At 39.1% G+C, this 18785-nt stretch overlaps 1 protein-coding gene across 1 annotated transcript in view; it reads left to right on the top strand.

Moving 5' to 3' along the window:
• MLLT3 (MLLT3 super elongation complex subunit) overlaps positions 1-4812 on the top strand; it is a 104522-nt gene extending 99710 nt beyond the window's left edge. Inside the window, exon 12 of the mRNA XM_072359510.1 lies at positions 4450-4812. Within this exon, the coding sequence (XP_072215611.1) occupies positions 4450-4581 (132 nt within the window). The 3' untranslated portion in view covers positions 4582-4812. The remainder of the gene's footprint in view (positions 1-4449) is intronic.
• The last annotated feature ends 13973 nt before the right edge of the window (positions 4813-18785 follow it).

The following is an 18785-nucleotide window of genomic DNA, read 5'->3' as shown; positions in this document are numbered from 1 at the left end:
GTGTCATTAATTGCACTTCGGCTTCCTTAAACACACACACACACTCATTTGCTTGTTTAAAGGCCGATAAATAGTTGCACTATGATGGATAATGATGAAACTGAGCTGGAGAAACATTATGTAAACAGAGATGTATGTTACAGCAGAAAAGCAGAGATTACTACACTGGGAACAAATGAAATATTTTTGTCTTTTGCTGCCTGAGCTCTCTGAATATAACATTTTAATGCAGTGTTTTTAAGATTGCAACTGTCAGACTTCTTGGCAACTAATCTCAACCTTTTGTTCTTTTTCAAATATTTCTGAATAGCACAGAGATGCAAATGCTAATACTGTAACTCATGAATTCCTCATTCATGGGCACAGAGGCAGATGTTTTTCATTGAGCTGTCTGGGTTTATCTTGATATATTTTTATACATCCCTTCAAAGTTTTGGGGTTCATTTCAGTCTTGTTTACTGTGGTTTCAGTCTGGTGCCCTGACATAGTGGCTATATTTTGAAGGGCAGGATGATATATTAAAAATGTTTATATTTCCTTTGGTCTAGGGCCTAAAAGCCCAAAGCAGAACTTTATCAGTAAAAAGTGCTTATCAGGCTGGTTTGTTTTTTAAAATATACGGTGCTACTTAAAAATACACGTGGTAACACTTCAGTGTAATCTTTGTTCTTAAAATCAGGAATATTGCTGTGGGGATTTTGGGAGTTGCTGTTCTTCCACAGTAATACAAGAAAGCATAGACAGAATTGTTCAGCATAGTTACATCCTCTTGGCCACAGCTTCTGTAAACCTTTTCAGCTAGTTATTTAGCATACGGTGGATATTCGGGGACCAAGTCCATGATTAGATTCCTAACTTTACAAAAGTAGGCTTCCCTCTTGAATGAGGCTTCAGAGAGTGCCTTAAGATTTAAAATGATACATACAGAATTTTCCCATCGGTAACAACATTACATGCATATGAGACAAAGAGGTGATTTGAGACAGCCAGCATGGCTTCACCAAGGGCAGATCTTGCCTAACCAATCTGGTGGCCATCTATTATGGATTGTCAGCCTCTGTGGATGGGGGAAGGGAGATGGATGTCATCTACCTGGAATTCTGCAAAGCCTTTGACATGGTCCCTCACCACATCCTTCTATTTAAATTGGAGACGTATGGATTTGAAGGATGGACTGTTCAATGGATTAGGAACTGGCTGGCTGGATGCAGTCAAAGAGTTGTGATTAATGGCTTGTGTCAGGGTGGAGGCCAGTCACAAGTGGTGACCCTCAGGGGTCGGTCTGGGGACCAGTGCTCTACAACATCTTCATCAGTGACTCAGATGATGGCATCGAGTGCACCCTCAGCAAGTCTGCGGATGACACGAAGCTGAGTGGTGCCATTGATAAATTGGAGGGACCTGGACCGGCTGGAGAAGTGGTCCCATGAAAACCTAATAAAGTTCAATAAGGCCAAGTGCAGGATGCTGCATTTGGGCCAGGCAACCCCAGGTATTTTTACAAACTGAGGGAAGATCTCCTTGAAAGCAGTGCTGTGGAGAGGGACCTGGGGGGTCCTGGTGGACGAGAAGCTGGACATGAGCCAGGAGGGTGTGCTTGCAGCCTGGAAAGCCAACTGTGTTTTGGGCTGCCTTAAAAAGGGGTGTCCAGCAAGGAGAGTGAGGTGATTGTCCCCCTCTGCTCAGCTATTGTGAGGCCCCATCTGGAGTACTGCGTCCAGACCTGGGGTCCCCAGTACAGTAAGGATGTGGAGCTCTTGGCTTGGTCCAGAGGAGCGCCACTAAGATGATTGGAGGGCTGGAGTACCTCTCCTGTGAGAAAGGGTTGAGGCGACTGGGCTTGTTTAGCTTGGAGAAGATAAGGCTCTGGGGAGACCTTCCAGTACTTGAATGGAGCGCATAAGCAGGAAGGGGAATGGCTGTTTGTGAGGGTAAACAGTGATAGGAGAAGGAGGAATGGTTTTAAACTGAGACAGGGGAGGTTTAGGTTTTATATTAGGAGGAAGTTTTTCACACAGAAGGTGGTGATGCACTGGAACAGGTTGCCCAAGGTGGTTGTGGATGCCCCATTCCTGGAGACATTCAAGGCCAGGCTGGATGTGGCTCCGGGCAGCCTCGTCTGGTGGTTGGCGACTCTGCACATAGTGGAGGGTTGAAACTAGATGAGCAATGTGGTCCTCTTCAACCCAGGCCCTTCTATGATTCTATTTGAATTTGTCTCTCATGTTGGTTGTAGGACAGTAGGAGATGGAAAAGTGTTACAAGAATTAATCAGTAAGTGGACAAATGAAATATGCAAGTTTAAACTAAAAATTCTCATATGGAAAACACCTAACTGAAGTGGCACAGATTTAAATGAAGTGTTAATAAGGGAAGGGTTGTTTCTTTATTCTTTCAGAGTTTTGGACATCTGCAAAGCAAATTAGACATATTTTTTTATTATTATTATTATTTATTTTTTTTTTCCTCCCAGCCTGTGCAAAGTAGAAAGCAGTAATTGGAAAAGCATTTTTATTGTAACAGGCATTTTCCTCTTAATGTTTTCTCGTTTCCATTATATAATGAAATGGAAAGGGAAAAATTATAAAAGAGTTAGTTCCAACATTTAGTTCTTTTCTAAGTTGGTATATTGCTTTCATATTTATCATTTTAAGGTATATTCTGTTAGCCGTGAGTGATTAGGTATTTCATTCATCAGTAGTAAATAAACTCATCAGAATAATAAAGCTCAAGAAAGTGAAGAATATTTAGCAGCAGCATTTCAGCGGAGGTGTATCTGGAAACCCCAGAAGAACATGGGTTTCAAATGGAAGTCACAAATACTGAGCCTAACCTAACACAGAAAAAATGGTTGGAAGTGTGGAGCAGAGGAGCAATATTCTGTCAGTCCATTACCAAGAGGCTCTTTTCAGGATGGGGAGACTTTTCGTGTGCTCATTTGGAATATCTATCTCTTGGAATGTAGAAGTGCATAAGGGGTCAATAGCTGTAGTGTTGGCATCATTTTAGCCTGGTCTGACAAATTATACTTCAGCTTTCCAGGATGTTGACTGTATATTTAGGTGGGTGAACATTTTAGCATATAATATGTGTGGAGTTACTTGTTACAGGAAATTCAGTGTTGACTATGAGCACTTTAAAAATACACACTACAATTTAGAGACTACAAAATGTCGAAAGTATAGGAACACACAACTTAGATATTAATATTGGTTTCACAGAATTACAGACTGGTTGAGGTTGGAAGAAATCTCTGGAGATCTTCTTGCCCTAACCCACTGCTTTAGCAGGGCTACCCAGGGCAGACTGTCCAGGCCCATGTCCAGGTGGCTTTTGAACATCTCTGAAGAGAGAGATTTCACAACCTCCCAGTACTCTGCCACCATCACAAGAAAAAAACATTTCCTAGTGTTTATACAGAAACCACCGTGTTCTAGTTTGTGCCTATTGCCTCTTGTTCCATCACTGGGCACTCCAGAAGAGAACCTGGATTCATCCTCTTTTGCACCTTTCCTTCAGGTATTTACGTATTAAATGTACTGAGCATGTACTTACAGATTAAATACATGGTCAAGATCTATACTGAGCCTTTGCTCTTGCAGACTGAACAAACCATCTCACATAGATGAGGTGCACTAGTTCTTGTTCTCAAGGACTCCTAAGAGCTCTTCTGTTTCTTAGAATGAAAACTGTGATTGTAGATTAAGTAGTCACCATAGCTTTTAAACCATTAGTATTAGTCCTTCACGGTAGATCTGTTTCTACAAAAAAATTAAGTATGTTATTTGAGGGAAATAATACTAGTACATGAGCTAACCACAGATTTGAGAGCACTTGAGTACTTCATTGTTGTTTAATTTAGACTAGCTGCTGTAAGGATCTCTTTCTTTTTCTTCCTTGTGGAAAGGTTTACGCCAGTTATTTTCTAAAGTAACTTGTTTGGCAGCTAAGCACAGGGTATGTATTCCATAGAGATTTGCCTGGTTTTTTTTGTTTTTTTGTTTTTTTGTTTTGTTTTTGTTTTGTTTTTGTTTGTTTTTTTGTTTTTATTGTGGTTGTTAAAATGATTGTTGTTGTTGTTGTATGATTACAGTTGAAGGTGCTTTTTTATCTATTTATTTTTTTTTTTAATTTAGGTGGGGTTTTTATTTATTTTTGTGAGAAAGACTGACCTTAAAAATATGAAGATTTTCTTTAAACATTGCTAGACTGGTGAAACAGATGTTAATGTTCTCAAAAAAAAAAAAAAAAAAAAAAAAAAAGGAAAACCTGTAGTCTGGACCATGTTTTTGTGTCAGCTAGTGATAAGGATAATGGTTTAATATGCAAATATTAGTGAAGTGTGTTTGCTTTTATGCTGTTCATATGATACTTCATATGATACTTAGGGGCATGTTAATGCATTCAGTAGAAGCATCATTTTCAGCTGCATCTTTTCTTTCCTTTCAGATAGTAAATCTTATAGAGGAAACTGGACACTTTCATATCACAAATACAACCTTTGACTTTGATCTTTGCTCACTGGACAAAACCACAGTCCGAAAACTACAGAGTTATCTGGAAACATCTGGAACCTCCTGAGGATTCAGCATCTGGACGCATCTAAAACTGTTCTCTAAATGAAACATTCAGAATGATGCAACCAAAATGGGGGGAAAACAAAGCAACCTCATTCAGCTTTATTTGTCATTAAAGCCAGTCATCATCTCTTGATAAAGAAGAGGAAAAGCGACAAGACTCAGAGAACTGCTCTTCTCAACAAGAAAATGCTCTGGAAGAGTTTACCTGGATAGCCTTGAAAATCAAACACACAAAAACAAACAAACAAAAAACTTGGTCTTAATGAATGTGTATGGTATCATGTATCTCTTTGTGGTGTTCCAGTCCACAAGATGAATGCATGTTCAACACACTGCCTTATTGCATAACTGATCTATTTATTACTGCATACATGTATTTCCAAGTCAGTGAGTCACTGAATGACACTACCAGATGTTGTAAGTAGTGGTATTCCATGTATGCTTTTTTGATTCAGTCTCATCAAAAACCTAGTAATCTTATTCATGGTTGAAATCCCACTTCTTGCTAACTTTCTCTAGACAATGAAAACACTGCGTTCTTGTTTTCATTTCTGCACTTCCAGGAATCAAGATACAAAGTGAGGGACCAAATGATGGTCCTACATTTTGCCTCCAGTCTGCCAAAGTGGGTTGGACCATGGCAGGTTGGATCGCAAGTCCTTGGCTCTGTCCATTTATTGATATTGGTCATGGTAGAAAATGCAACAAATAGCATCATATGACTTGCTGTCTAGCCTTAGTGAATAAACCATTAGAACTTCTAACAAAAAAAAAAAATGTTATGTATACTGTCCTGAATCCAGATTTTTTTTGCAGTCTGCTTTTTTTTTTTTTTTTTTTTTTCTGTTTTAATGTTATAAAATTAAGTATATATGAGTGAAGGTGTTCTGCAGGATCATCAAAAAAGAAGAAATACTGATCCTGTCTTCTAAGGAAATGTTGTAGAAAATTCTTAATCTGGAGCTATTTATTACTATGAGTTTCTGCACTCCTTTGCTTTTTGCCATAAAACTATTGACATAACATTTTTTGTTTGTTCATGTAGTAAATAGTCTCCTTACCCTCTTTGGGGATTTTGATTTTGTTTTTGTTGTTTGTGGTTTTTTATTTTTGTTTTCTTGTTGTTGGCTTTTTTGTTTTTTGTTTTTGTTTTGGTTTTTTTTACAACTGATAAATTAAAAACCTTTATTTGAAAATAAAAGAAAAATTGGTTGTTATACAGTTACATGTTGGGATAAATATATATATATCATATATGTGTGTGTATATATGCACATATTCACACATATATAAATATAAACACACACACATATGTCTTTTACACTTCCCAGATTCAGTAACATGCTTGTGCTTCCAGAAGGGATTTCTTGTCTATAAAAATGAGTTTTCTTTCATGCTACTCTTTTTTTTTTTTTTTTTTTTTTTTTTTTAATGGGAATCCTTGTTCATGCATGATAAATTAGAGGAAGTGCTTGATAACGGTTTGGCGCTGTCACATTGCTGATGGTTTCCTGATGAAACCATTACCTTTCTAATGACTGAACGCTAATTGCTAAAACAAAACCCCGTGTTGAAAAGAGAAAAGAAAAAAAATATATATGTACTTCTGGATGCAAAAGTTTATTCAGATTTGCCAGCCTTAAAAAAATGTATCTTATTTCTGGACAGGCCAGTATATGTCATGTATATGCTTTTATGCCACATGTGGTCTATGTATAGTGTTGAACAGTAGCATCTGTATGATTTATTGTTTCATGCGCACTGTTTGTGTAGCACTGTAAAACTAAATTCCTATTGGGGTTATTTCTTATTCAAATAGTAGATCTTAATACTGTTTCTTTAAGTCCAAAGAAAATTTTACACCTTACTGTTTTTGAGAGGGTGAGCTGGGTATTGGGTTGGGGGCTATTTTCGTATTTAAAACGTCGTTTGACCACACTCTGCAGGAAGTTCTTCTCAGGCTTCCAAAGAACAAGTGTACTTTTTCAGTAATGTTATGACTCTTATTGACGATTGGCATGAAGCATACTTGAAGCATTATGTTGTTCTTTTGAGTCCATGTCTTAATGTGCAATTGTTGGAGGGAAATGGGGATCATTTTAAAGTTACTTCTAGCATAAGGCAGGTGATAGTTGGGAGGAGGAAGGGGTGCATGTGAGGGGGATTAACTTCAATTTTTATTGATATTTTATATGAAAATGTTTGGAAATCTAAAAACAACCATAACTTTTGGTCCACTGGTGGTTGTTCAACATCCTGTCTCTTAGTTATACCATATACTTGTGGAATTTTCTCCATTTTGACTTTTCCAAGTTTCATGCTTTCAACTCCTTCAGTCTCAGGAGGGGAGGGGGAAGGATTCTATGGTACTGCTAGTAAGAATGTTGGACTGTTTTGTTAGAAATGGTGAGATATATCTTTTTACCCTTAAAATACTGGATAAGCTTTAATGTTCATTGACAGCAAGGGTAGAAGAAAACAGCAAGTTGGAAAACAGGTGTAAGAGACTTGTAGTATCAAGTTACTGATGAATTTAATGCAAATTGTGGAGCATCCATAAACTCCTTACTTTGGTCAATTCGATGAGGTTGGGAGAGGGAAGAAAAAAATAGACTGAGGAGTTATGTGTGTGTGCATGTTGAGTTTTCCACAAAGTTCTGATAGAATAAGAGTTACCAAATGTTGATCTGAGAAATACGTTAGCTATTTTCGTCTAATTTTGTATACAGAAACAAAATAAATTCTTGTTCAATTAATTTCACACAGTCATATTTCTCTTAAAGAAATTGTTGTAAGGCACCCTACCAACATATAGAAACACTGATGTTTGGGATTGGTTAAAATGTTTCAGCAATAAATGTTTTGGAGTTGTACATAACATCAAGCTATTTCAACAAAGCTGTCTGTGAGAATTTGGGTTAATTCACTGAAGTAAGTGGACAGAGGCTATCAGTGAGTTGCAGATTTCAGAGCCAGTGAGTCACTAGAGTAGTAGCTGTTTTATCCAGCTAGTAAAGACAGTTTCCTTTCTTGCCACTAACTCTTCCCATCCAGGTGAGTAGGCAAGTTTTGGTATCTTTCTAGAAGTCTGGATTTATTGAAAGGCCTTACAAGATATTCAGTATCTAAATTTGAAAGCCATCATAATTCAGAGTAAATAAATAAATAAATAAATAAATTTTAAAAAGATGGGTGTACTCTTATCAGACTCTTTCAAGATAAAATAAAACTTGTGCTCCCTCTCCCAGAACGTTTGGATCATAAGAAACCGTCAGTCATTTCTCTTGGTGAATTTACTGCCGTCATTGGTTTAGTTCATTAGGTTAAGTCTGTTCTTTTAATTTTGTACACAGAGTATACACAGTACAGTGCATTTGGAGAGCCCTAGTTTTATTTCTATTAATATTTGTTTTAGTCTGGGAGAAGGAAAAATTGCAAGTTCTTGGGTTGTGCCTCATCCGTTGTCCATCTTTCCCTTTCTTACAGTGAAATAAAGTATGTTCACAATCTGTTTCAGGTCCCTAGAAGTATAATTTTAACTTCTTTAACACTGTGTTACTGTTTTGGGGGTCTTTTGAGCAACGCACTGATCTGAAGTCCCATTAGTCTGCAAAATGAATAGGAAAATTGTAGACCAGTCTGAATAGAAAACCACCCTGTTCCATGGTCATATGCATTATCTTACCATCAGAGCGCTATCTTGAATAAGGTGTTTGATTTGCTTCCTGCTGTCTTTGATCACACATATCATTTTCTGTATTTCATGTCTTGCTGTTTAATGCCAAGCCCTCTATCTTTAGACAGACTCTCGCTTCTGTCTGTAGGAGTTTTTATTTCTGTGTTTGCTAATTAGTCCATTAACTTCCGTGATTCAGTGCAAAGCTGGAGTGTATTTTGAATCGCTGTTATTTTCTCAGTGCTGCTCTGTGTGCTTTGTAGTGAGGTAGCCTTGAAAAGTGGGCTTTGAATTGGAAAGACAAAAACGCCACTCTGTATGGTTTAAATATGTATATTGGCAGTTTTAGTACATTGCACTGAAACTGGGGCTTATTGGTGAAAATTCTGTCAGACCTTCAGCCATAGCAGAGGCTAGCAGGAACCACAAAAGTAAGCAGTATAGAACATGCGCCTAAGTTCAGCTAGCGCACGTGTTAGCTTTTTTTGTGTGTGTGTGTTTGGTTTTTGGTTTTGTTGTTTGTGTCTCAGTTTGCTTAACTGTTAAGCAGTATACAGCTGTATACAGTGTATGCTAGGAAGCTCTTCTGTGTAGTGTACAAGCGGTTGTACTGTTAGGCATGAAAGGCTTGCAAACATGATGATGGGGAGGGACTACTACTCATATTTCTGCGGTGCTTTTGTGCGGCCTGGGAGCTAATCAGTGCATTAACACAGCTAAAACAATGGCATTTACAAGGCAGCTCTGTGTGAGTGAGCAGATAAATTAACATCAAAGCACAATCGTATAAGGGCCTTGCATTTACTTGAGCAGCAAGAAACGCCACTGTGACTAGACAGGAAAAAGAAATATTACCAGAGTGAGAACAATACCCTTTCAGGAGGGAAGAAAAAGAAAAAATGGGAGGGGAAAGGAGGGGAGTAGTGTTCAAGGCATCCCTTAGTAACAGAAAGTGGTTCTTAACAAAGAGAATACAGTTTGCTGGTTGGTGGTTCTATCTGTTGTAAGTTACCACAATGACAGAGCTAGCAAAAGAGCTAGCAAAGTGGCAGCTTCTTCAGTTTGCAGCTGCACTGATTGTGTTACTGCTCGCTTGATGAGATGTGCTGCAGTATAGTACAATAATCTAAGTTGCCTTATGATTTGAAATGGTAATGTCTGTTTCATATTTGTATGACTATTACATCTGTGTTTTACCCCAGTTGAATTTGTTTTACTGCAAAGTGATAATCTTGCAAGTTTATTTTATTTTTTTCATTCTTCATTTACCTTTAATTTTTTTTTTATCCTAGAGATATGAGCAAAGTCAAAAGGAAGCCTGTGAATACAGCAGATCTGTTTTCACCATCAGTCAGTACAGTTATGAGTGGAAGTATCCCTTTCCAGAATGTTGCATCAAATGGGTTGTGCATTTTCCTACTTTCCTTCAGAGAACTGATGCTATAAAACTGGTCCTACCAGTTTTTGCCCTTCTCTGCACTCTGAGGCATAAATGAAGTTGACAGGGAAACAGAATTAGAGGTCTGGGTCCTGTTCAGGAAATGGTTTCTGAAGCTGTCACATTTTTAGTCTCACCTACAAATAATTCTCATCTTTGAACGCGGGGAAGAAAAATGCACTAAAAATATTTTCGCGGTGGTAATGTATTTTTCCCACAGTAACATACCCTTTCCAAATCCTTAAGCATCTCAAGGCCAGCAGAGAAACTACATATAAACCATTAAGAAATCAAAGGTATTGAAAAGATAAAACAAATGAGTTGTATTAAAAGCTTGACTGTGCAAGTAATAAGGTTGTAATGCTGATACTGCTTTCAGTGCAGGGCTGACATTCCTAGCACATGTGGTTTGTGTATCCATGTCTGAGTGGGTGGTCTAGAAAACAGTGCGAAGTGCAGCAGGAGGGCTTAGTTTTTGAGCAGCGTAAAGAAGACATTCTGAGTGGATTCTGCCAGCACCACCCGCACTATATGTGATAAAACAGTTTTCTTCCAGCTTTCTTGATCAGCTAAGCTTTCACTTTGAAAATATTTAGTTGAAAATATTTAGTTGAATAAACCTTTTTTTTTTTTTTTTTTTTTTTTTTTTTTTTTTTTTTCTTTCTTTTTTCTTTTAATTTCCTAGCTCTTCAGCTGACACAAGCTTACGAAATGTTTTCCTTTGGAAGCTCCCAAGTGTGGGAGGAAGTTAATGCTGCTCTCACCAGCGTCACTGTCTTTTGGATCAGCATACAAATTAAGATGAAGTTTCTTTTGAATGTACACACACGTAAGATAGGATGTGGCTTGTGAGCAGAGGGACCTAGCAATGTTGCTGTTGTTATTACAGAAATGTATGAGTTAGACTGTCTCACCATGTGAGCAAATGAGGTAAATGGTATTTGTGATTAAAGTATGGAACTAAATTTTGTCTTTTGCTCAAGCTCTCTAGAATATGTACACACCATCTATGTAAAAACAACTTATTAGTAGTACCTGCTGAGATTTTTGATTACTTCACAGCACTCTCTTTGCATTATCATGAATAATAAGAGTCAGTGCTAGAGTAGGCACTTGTAGTCGTCTTGCCTCTACAAGACAGAGTTCTGCAGTGTGTTGCTTTGAATTATTAAGTTGAATTGAGTTGTGGAGTAGTAATGATCTTGATTCCTCAGATAAGTCTTTGTCCACAGGCTAGAATGGTGGTGTCCCTTAAGATACTGTGGTCATTGCTCTTGCCTTGTTCAGCAAACTTTTCTGGTATTCATCACCTAGATGACAGAAGAAGATTAAAGAAATGTACTCAAAGAGTCTCCTATAAACAGGGGATTTTGTGAAAATCACAAGACCTCATTCAAGCTTAGAACTGATGAGAATCTCCTCTTTTTACACCAGTAGTGCCAGCATGCATCCTTTGCAGAACTCGATTATGCTACACATGTAGTTAAATGTTGGGTGTCACTTGTTGGATGCTTTCTTTTGCAACTTTTCAACTTAGGGAGGATCCAGCCCTTCATGCATACCAGTGTTACATGAGGTATTTCTTGTCAGAATTAAAGGCTCATTTTACTGCAGAAACCATCTCTCATGCTGGCTATTTATTCTCCCTAAATGGCTGCTTCAAACTTTTCTTTGCCACACAGTGTCTAATGAAGTGGAGGTCACAGAACCACAAAGTGGTTGATATTGCCAGGGACCTCTGGAGGTCGTTTTTTTTGCAACCCTCCTGCTCAAGAACAGCCACCTAAATGAGGCAGATGGCCTAGGACCTTCCTGAAGATCTCTAAGGAGGGAGAATCCTCAACCCCTCTGGTCAACCTGTGCCTGTATTCCATCACTGTTGTACTGGGGATTGATTTTTAAATACTTATTGACTGAAAGAGTTAACGATACTGCTCTGATGTTTCTCAAATTTGTGAAAACGGATGCATGTGGTTTGTGCACTGGTCTGTGAGGCTCGCATGATTCTTTGCCATGATGAAGGTGTTAAAAGTGGTATTATAGACCAATCTCAGTACTGTTACCAAACTTATAGTGCATTCAGAAGAGTAGAAACTTAAGGTGGAAGCTTATAATGCTGTTGAATCGCCATGGCTGACTGACAGTGAGCCTCTCCAGCACCATAATAAGCTTTTAGTAGTTACTTCAAGAAGAACAGATGTAAAACCTGGCTTGCCTACCATGGTAATTATTGTGAAAGCTTGAGAAAGTGATAATTTTGACTTGAGTGTTACAGAAACTTTGGATATAGATTTTATCTGTGCTTTTTAAAAGCATAATTTCAGAAATAGGAAATGTAGCATATTTATGTAGGAACTGTGAGTACTCCCTATAGAATTTAGTACAAAGACCTTTGTTTTATAGGACTGAAACAGTGATGTAGAAGATGTTAACCTTCCTTGAAAGTTCCTGAACACTTTTTGTTTCGCTAAGGCTTGACGGTCTCAATTTCTATCACAAGACCGTAATCTCAAGAGGGAGAGGGAGTGAGCATGTTAGCAAAATAATAATAAAATACTGAAGGCCCTGGGAAAGTCTTCAGCCCCTACGCACAGTGGGCTTAGCAGGGGCTCAGCCTGGCCTGCTCAGGGCCTCACCCAGGCAGGAAGCGAAACCCCCAGGCCTACGCCCAGGCTCCAAGTCTGGGCCATCCTGCTGGGGAAAAGGCTGCTCCTTATGTCTCTGCACCCTGAGTCTCACATGTCCCAGCTCACGCTTCTGCCTCTCACTCTCCCACCATGCACTACATGCTGAACACAGCTGCCTGTCCTCAATTCCCTCCCAGTCGTGCTGGGTGCCCCTGAAGCAACCTCCCGTAGCTCACACATTAAGGCCTGCAGCCCCAGTACCTCCCCCACCTTTCTGCCAGTATGTCAATGCTTTTCTTGCATTCAGTTTCTTGCAGTATTCAACAAGTGCTCAAAGCACAAAGAAGGGGGTATAATCTTTCCCCTTGCTCTTGAACCCATGTCCTCACACCAAACAGAGCACTGCTGGCCTTCCTTGCTGCCTGCAAACTTGGCTGGCCTCTTCTCACTACATTCTTGCAAGACTCTGCCTTCCCAGGGCAGAGCTCAGTGTACTTTTTTGCAGAATTTTGTGGAGTCATTTTCATTCCCTTCCTCCCACTCACTGGTCAAGCAGTCCTGCTCTCAGGTGATTAACAGGAAGCCCCCTAGCTAGCTATATGCAAAACTGAGGCAGGTATACTTCATCTCCTCCTCAAGGTCAGTGATACAGACATTAAACAGGACAGATACCTCTCAAGTAACATCACCACTAACTGGTTTCCAGGTAGAGCACAAACTGTTAACAATATTTATACCCACTGCCCAACCAGATTTTTTAACCCATGTTAAGCTGTCTCATCCAGACCATAAATGTCCAAAGCTGAATACAAAAATACCGTGCACGAATGAACTGAAACCTTCAGTAAACATTAAGAGGCATTCACTCCATTTCATTCTTGGTAAGCACATACTGACTATCACCTGTAACCACCACCACCTTCATCTCAGTAGAAGAGATTTACAAGAAGACTCTTCGTGTGATTTTACGTGGTGCTGCAAAGAAGCTCACTGGCTTGTAGTTCAACTTCCTGCCTTTCTAAGGATCTGCATCACATTTGCCTTTTTCTACCCATTAGGAGATACTCCTTCAACATCTACCCAAGGTGTAAGAGAGTAGCCTTGCTAAGGTATCAGACTGTGCATAGCACCTTTGACTGTGTTTTGATGGGCATTACAGGAGTAAGGATTTCTCAAGAGATGTTAGCCTTGGTCATCATCCACTATCAATAGCTCCTCTCCTCTATGAACCCTGTCCTTACATAAACAGGACTGAGAGGCCTTTTCAGTGAAGGCCACTGGGAAGATGCTGGCCCTCTCATAGAACAGACATGTAGTGTCTACAGCCACTAAACATAACCTAGGACTGTTGTCAAAATATAAAGCTTCATCATACACAGGCTGAGCAGGAACTACTTCACAGTTCAGTGTAGGAAGAGTCCACCTTTTACCTGAAAATAAATAGGGATTCTCTCCAGGTTTTGCTGTTGTTGTTGTTATTGTGTTGTGTTGTTTTGTTTATTTTGGGGAGCTTCGGGGTGTTTTTTTTGTTTTTTTTTGTTTTGTTTTGTATTTTTGTATTTTTGTTTTTCCTCAGGGAAGAGGAGAGAAATTGGTCGGTGTGCATCACTTTCTCAGAAACAGCAGAAGCAAGGAACACAATAATATAGAAGCTTAATGAATTGAATATTTTTTGCTTTACTAGTAAGGTTGTATAACATGAATGATGAGGAATGACTATGGACTCTCTTGATCAGAAAGGTTATGGACAACTGGAAAGGGAAATATGTAGAAAACAAAAACCTGGCAAAGTATCTGTTTGGCTTTAGGAGATCTGGTGAGCTTGTCATTTAGTGGTCGTACACTTTGAGTGCATAACAAAGACTGATGCTCTTTAACATCTTTGTCAATGGCATCCTGATGGAACTGAGTGCATGCTCATCAGGTTTGCTGTTGACACCAAGCTGAGCAGTGCAGTGGAGGGAAGAGATGCCATCCAGAGGGACCTCAACAGACCTGAGAGGTGCACCTGAGTGAATCCAATGGGGTTCAACACAGCAAAGTGCAAAGTTTTGTACTTGTGCCAGAGGAATCCTAGGCACATATACAGACTGGCAGGAGCAGTCCTTGAGAGTGGTAGTGCAGAGAAGGACTTGGGGGTCATGGTGGATGAAAAACACAGCAGTGTGCTCTTGCAGCTTTGAAAGCAAATGGTATCCTGGCCTCCATCAGAAGAGGGGTGGCCAGCAGGGACAAGGAGGTGATTGTCTCTCTCCACTCTGCCCTTATGAGACCCCACCTGGAGCAGTAAGTCCTGGTCTGGAGTCCCCCATACAAGACAAAGCTGTTGAAGAGGGCCCAGAGGAGGGCCACAAATCTGATGAGGGGGTTGGAGCACCTCCCCAGTGAAGAAAATGGGTTGAGGGAGCTGGGCTTGTTCGGCCTGGATGAAAGAAGGCTACGGGGTGACCTCATTGCAGCCTTTCAGTACTTAAAGGGAACCTATAAACAGGAGGGGAGTCGACTCTTTGAAAGTGTAGATAACAGCAAGACAAGACTCTTTACTATGAGAGTGGTGAGGTGCTGGAACAGGCTGCCCAGAGAGGCTGTGGATGCTCTGTCCCTGAAGCTGTTCAAGGCCAGGTTGGATGGGGCCCTGGGCAGCCTGGTCAGTATTAAATGGGGAGGTGGGCAGCCCTGTCTGCAGTGGGAGTGTTGAAGCTTGATAATCCTTGAGGTCCCTTCCGACCCAGGCCATTGTGTGATAATGCTAATTTTCTCTCAGTGATTGTTCCCAACAGCATGTAGCTGTACTACGACAAGATGTCTCACTAATACTTAGTTTTTATCTGAGAATGCAAAAAATGGTTATTTGTTCCTTGTCCCTAAAATCAACAACTTTCCCTTCATCTTAAGCAATCAGTTTGAGGCATTTAGACTGCATACTTTTTTTAGTTATTTTAGTGCATAACCTCCATGTTCTGAATCAGACCCAACCATTCCTTTGTTGTCTGCAGGGCATGGCTTCATCTTTCTGGGAACTATAAATGAAGTTTCTAATTTAACTCTCTGTCCTGTGCTTATTCAGGTTGCATAAAGTACAGTTTTTGGAAAATACTCATCCTCTCCTCCTTTTTTTCTTTCTAGTATGACATTTGCTCATCTTACCAAAGTAGTCTGTCAGGAGTAATCCAGGAGGTCTGAAAACATATGTCCGGATTTGACCTCTAACCCTCAATTGCAGACAGCACAAACATAACTCATTTACAGAGCACTTGGTAGCAGCTATACTTCAAAATTGACCAAAACAAAGCATCATACCCTACAGCACTAAGAACTCATCTGAAATATGTGCTAAATTAAAGTCTTTTAAAAGTATACTTGTAAGGAAAAGGGAGAAGGAAATAGGACCATTCAAGAGCTGGTGAAATTTTATTTATTTATTTATTTATATATATATATATAAATATATACATATGTATATATATATATATATTTTTTTTTTTACAGTGGAATACAAGGTAGGTCAGAGAGAAAAGAATAAATAGGTAAGATACCCATTCACAGTGTACAGATGCATGCAGGAAGAAGGTGAACATGGTGTAGTTGAAGGCGCAAACAGCTGTAAGGCCAAAGCTGAAAGCTGATTAACAACTCCTTCCTGAAGTTACTCATTTTGTCTACTGTGAGGATGGGGAGCTCAAAGGTTGTCCCCACCAAAGGCTGTGACAAGAACAGGGAACACTGTCTTCCCCACTCTCCTGCCTGAAGGCAAACAGGCAAAGAAAGGTGCAGTTCAACTGCCAAGAGGAAGGAGGAAATGAGCTTTGGTGCTGCTAAGTGTTTTCAAGGGGAATACCCAAAGAAAATCCAGAAATCATTAAGGATGGAGAGGAGGGAATTCAGGGTGTTGACAGATGAGAACTTTAATTCAGACTGGAGAGTGTAAGGCATTAATATCAGTGTTGTAATTTATTTTCTGGCAAACAAAAAATCAAAAGGCTTGTAAGTAAGCAAGGTGTGAACTCAGAAAATGGGACTTTGCGGGGCTAATTATCAGAGAATATTTATAAGCTTTAATTTTTTATCAGGCATAATTCTGTGGGCACTTTCAAAATCTGAATACTGGAGTTGTGACCCTACCACAAATTTTTCTAGAGTTGATAAAGATAAACACAGATAAGGCTGATATAGTAGGAAGTTGAGTCAATACAGACTATTTCCTCATTTGGGGAGTTATGGGTACATGAATACATATCTAAAAAAAGTGATTTTACCCATCTATTAGCAAGATCAGCCTATCTTGATTTGTTTCAGAGAAGGAGGTCTAGGAGGCAAAGATGCCAAAGAAATAGGGTGAAAAAGTTCAAACATGAGCTTCTGATATATTTCAGAAGGCTTAGTATCTTTTCTTGCCTCTAAATTTTAGTATGCTCTTACCTCTGATTAACCTTTCACCTCTGCAGTGTGGCAGAACAATGGTGCTTTTGTTAAACTCTCAGCTGAGCTACTGATTCATTGTGTCCTACTTAATGATTGCTTAACCTATTGGTAATTTTCCAGTTTATCCGTGTTAGTTTTTTTTTTTTTTTCTTTTTTCTTTTTGAAACAACAGAAGCCAAAAATAGCTCTCAAAGAACCTTCTGTCTTTTCTTAAACCCTGATTGCTGAAACATGAGAGACTGCATTTCTTCTTAGCCCGTATAACATACTCTGTAGTGACTATTGGCTTTAAAAGCAGCTAAATCAGGACTTGCACAAGGTTTTCTGAAATGAAAGAAAAGTATGGGGGTTATACACCTTGTTCTATCATTTCTGGAAAAGCATGGGAGTAACAACCATAGGAAGATTTCTTGCCAAGACCCCGTGGTAAAATACTCTACAGTGTATGGGTGACATTTTCCAGACATAGTCACTGAGATTTTTACGCTCATATGCATAAGTATTTAATGTATTTGTCACTGATATCCTTCGGTCTTGCTCAAATCATTTACCACAGTATGGGGCCTATAGAACAACACCCACATGCCTTCTATTGAATGCAATTACCTGTGTATAGAAGAACCCCGAGCTCTGTGCTCAAAAAAAAAAAGGTACATCTGCAGGTCTGCATATGCGTTTGGTATGTAATCATTACAACAGACTCAAGAGAGATGTTTTATAAACTGTGAATATGAGGAATAAAGAAGTGAATTTGAGTATGACAATTTTTAAATTAGAGTATGGCATTTTTTTCTCTTATCATGGTGAGAGTAGATACAGAAGTAATTCAATTTGCCGATTTTTATTTTTTTGTGCAGCTTGCACATATGATACTAGTCTGGAACCATACTGAACCTGAAAATGTTTAAGTTTAGTCTGCTGTTTTGCCTCAAGCCTTGGGGTGTTTGCACTTGTTTTGTTTTGTTTTCAATTAAATTTTCTTATCATCAAAGACCAACAACTAACCTCTATTAGTGGGAAAAAGGAATGTAAGGCTTTGGGGTTGTGTTTCCTTGCTTTTGCAGAAGGCATTATTTGTTTATTGCACATGAGTAAATCAAGAAAATTTAAATTAATAGTTAATGGTGTGATCACTTTACAGCATCTGAAGCTTTCAAGAGAATTTGTTTTGTGTCTAAATTTAAGTAACTAAACACATGAGTTTTATGGATCTTCAGAGAAACACAGTAGGTGAAATAGGTTTTGCAGGGAAGGTGTTTACTATAGACCCTACAGGTTTAACTGAAACAGTTATTAAATCACTTACAGACACTTGCAGTAAATCATTTTTACGGTACTTTCAAGATCAAAGTATTGTTTGCACATCAGTGTGAGTAAATCCGACACTCTGCAGGTGTCTGAACATCACAGAGAAATGTACCATCTAAATAGGATGTAATTCAGCTAGTAAAAAAATAAAATAAAATTGTGAAGCTCAGAAGTAATTGCACTGAATTTGTTGTAGGCAATGTGCCAGTTTTAGAAGTGCTGCTGTACTGGGAAAAGTTAGCAATGCCAGGCTGTTCAACCCATATGCTGTGTTTTTGGAAACAAAAGATAAAGCAACTGAAACAGAATTAAATACCATTCTCTTTCCATGAGTCTCCTTTAGCTCATATTCCTATGGCTAGACAGTCCGAGTCTGATTCTAGACATGTCTGTACCATCACAGACCTTGGCCTGGAGGTGTGACTGCAGAAGAGCATTCACTGAAAAAATCTGCAAGGTAAATGTTTTCACACCTGAGATGACTGTAGGCTAAGGACAGTTGGTGAGGTTATCATGAAGAAATGCACTCCATCTTCCCTGAAGTTTTCTCTTCCCACCTGTCGGAGGAAGGTTATCTCATAAACAAAATAATTCTTCTGTTTTTTAACAGGCCATAGCTCCTTATCATATCCCATAGCAAGTTTACATCAAATTAGGGGATCAGACTGGATTCTGAAGTGTGTCGGGTCCAGGATCAGTAATCCCATCATCCAGTTACTTCCAACTTGTATTTT

This window comes from Excalfactoria chinensis, chromosome Z (genome assembly GCF_039878825.1).
Source record: "Excalfactoria chinensis isolate bCotChi1 chromosome Z, bCotChi1.hap2, whole genome shotgun sequence".
NCBI classification, from domain to species: domain Eukaryota; kingdom Metazoa; phylum Chordata; class Aves; order Galliformes; family Phasianidae; genus Excalfactoria; species Excalfactoria chinensis.
Note: the sequence above shows the minus strand (reverse complement) of the source record. Positions and strands in the feature narration are given on the sequence as shown.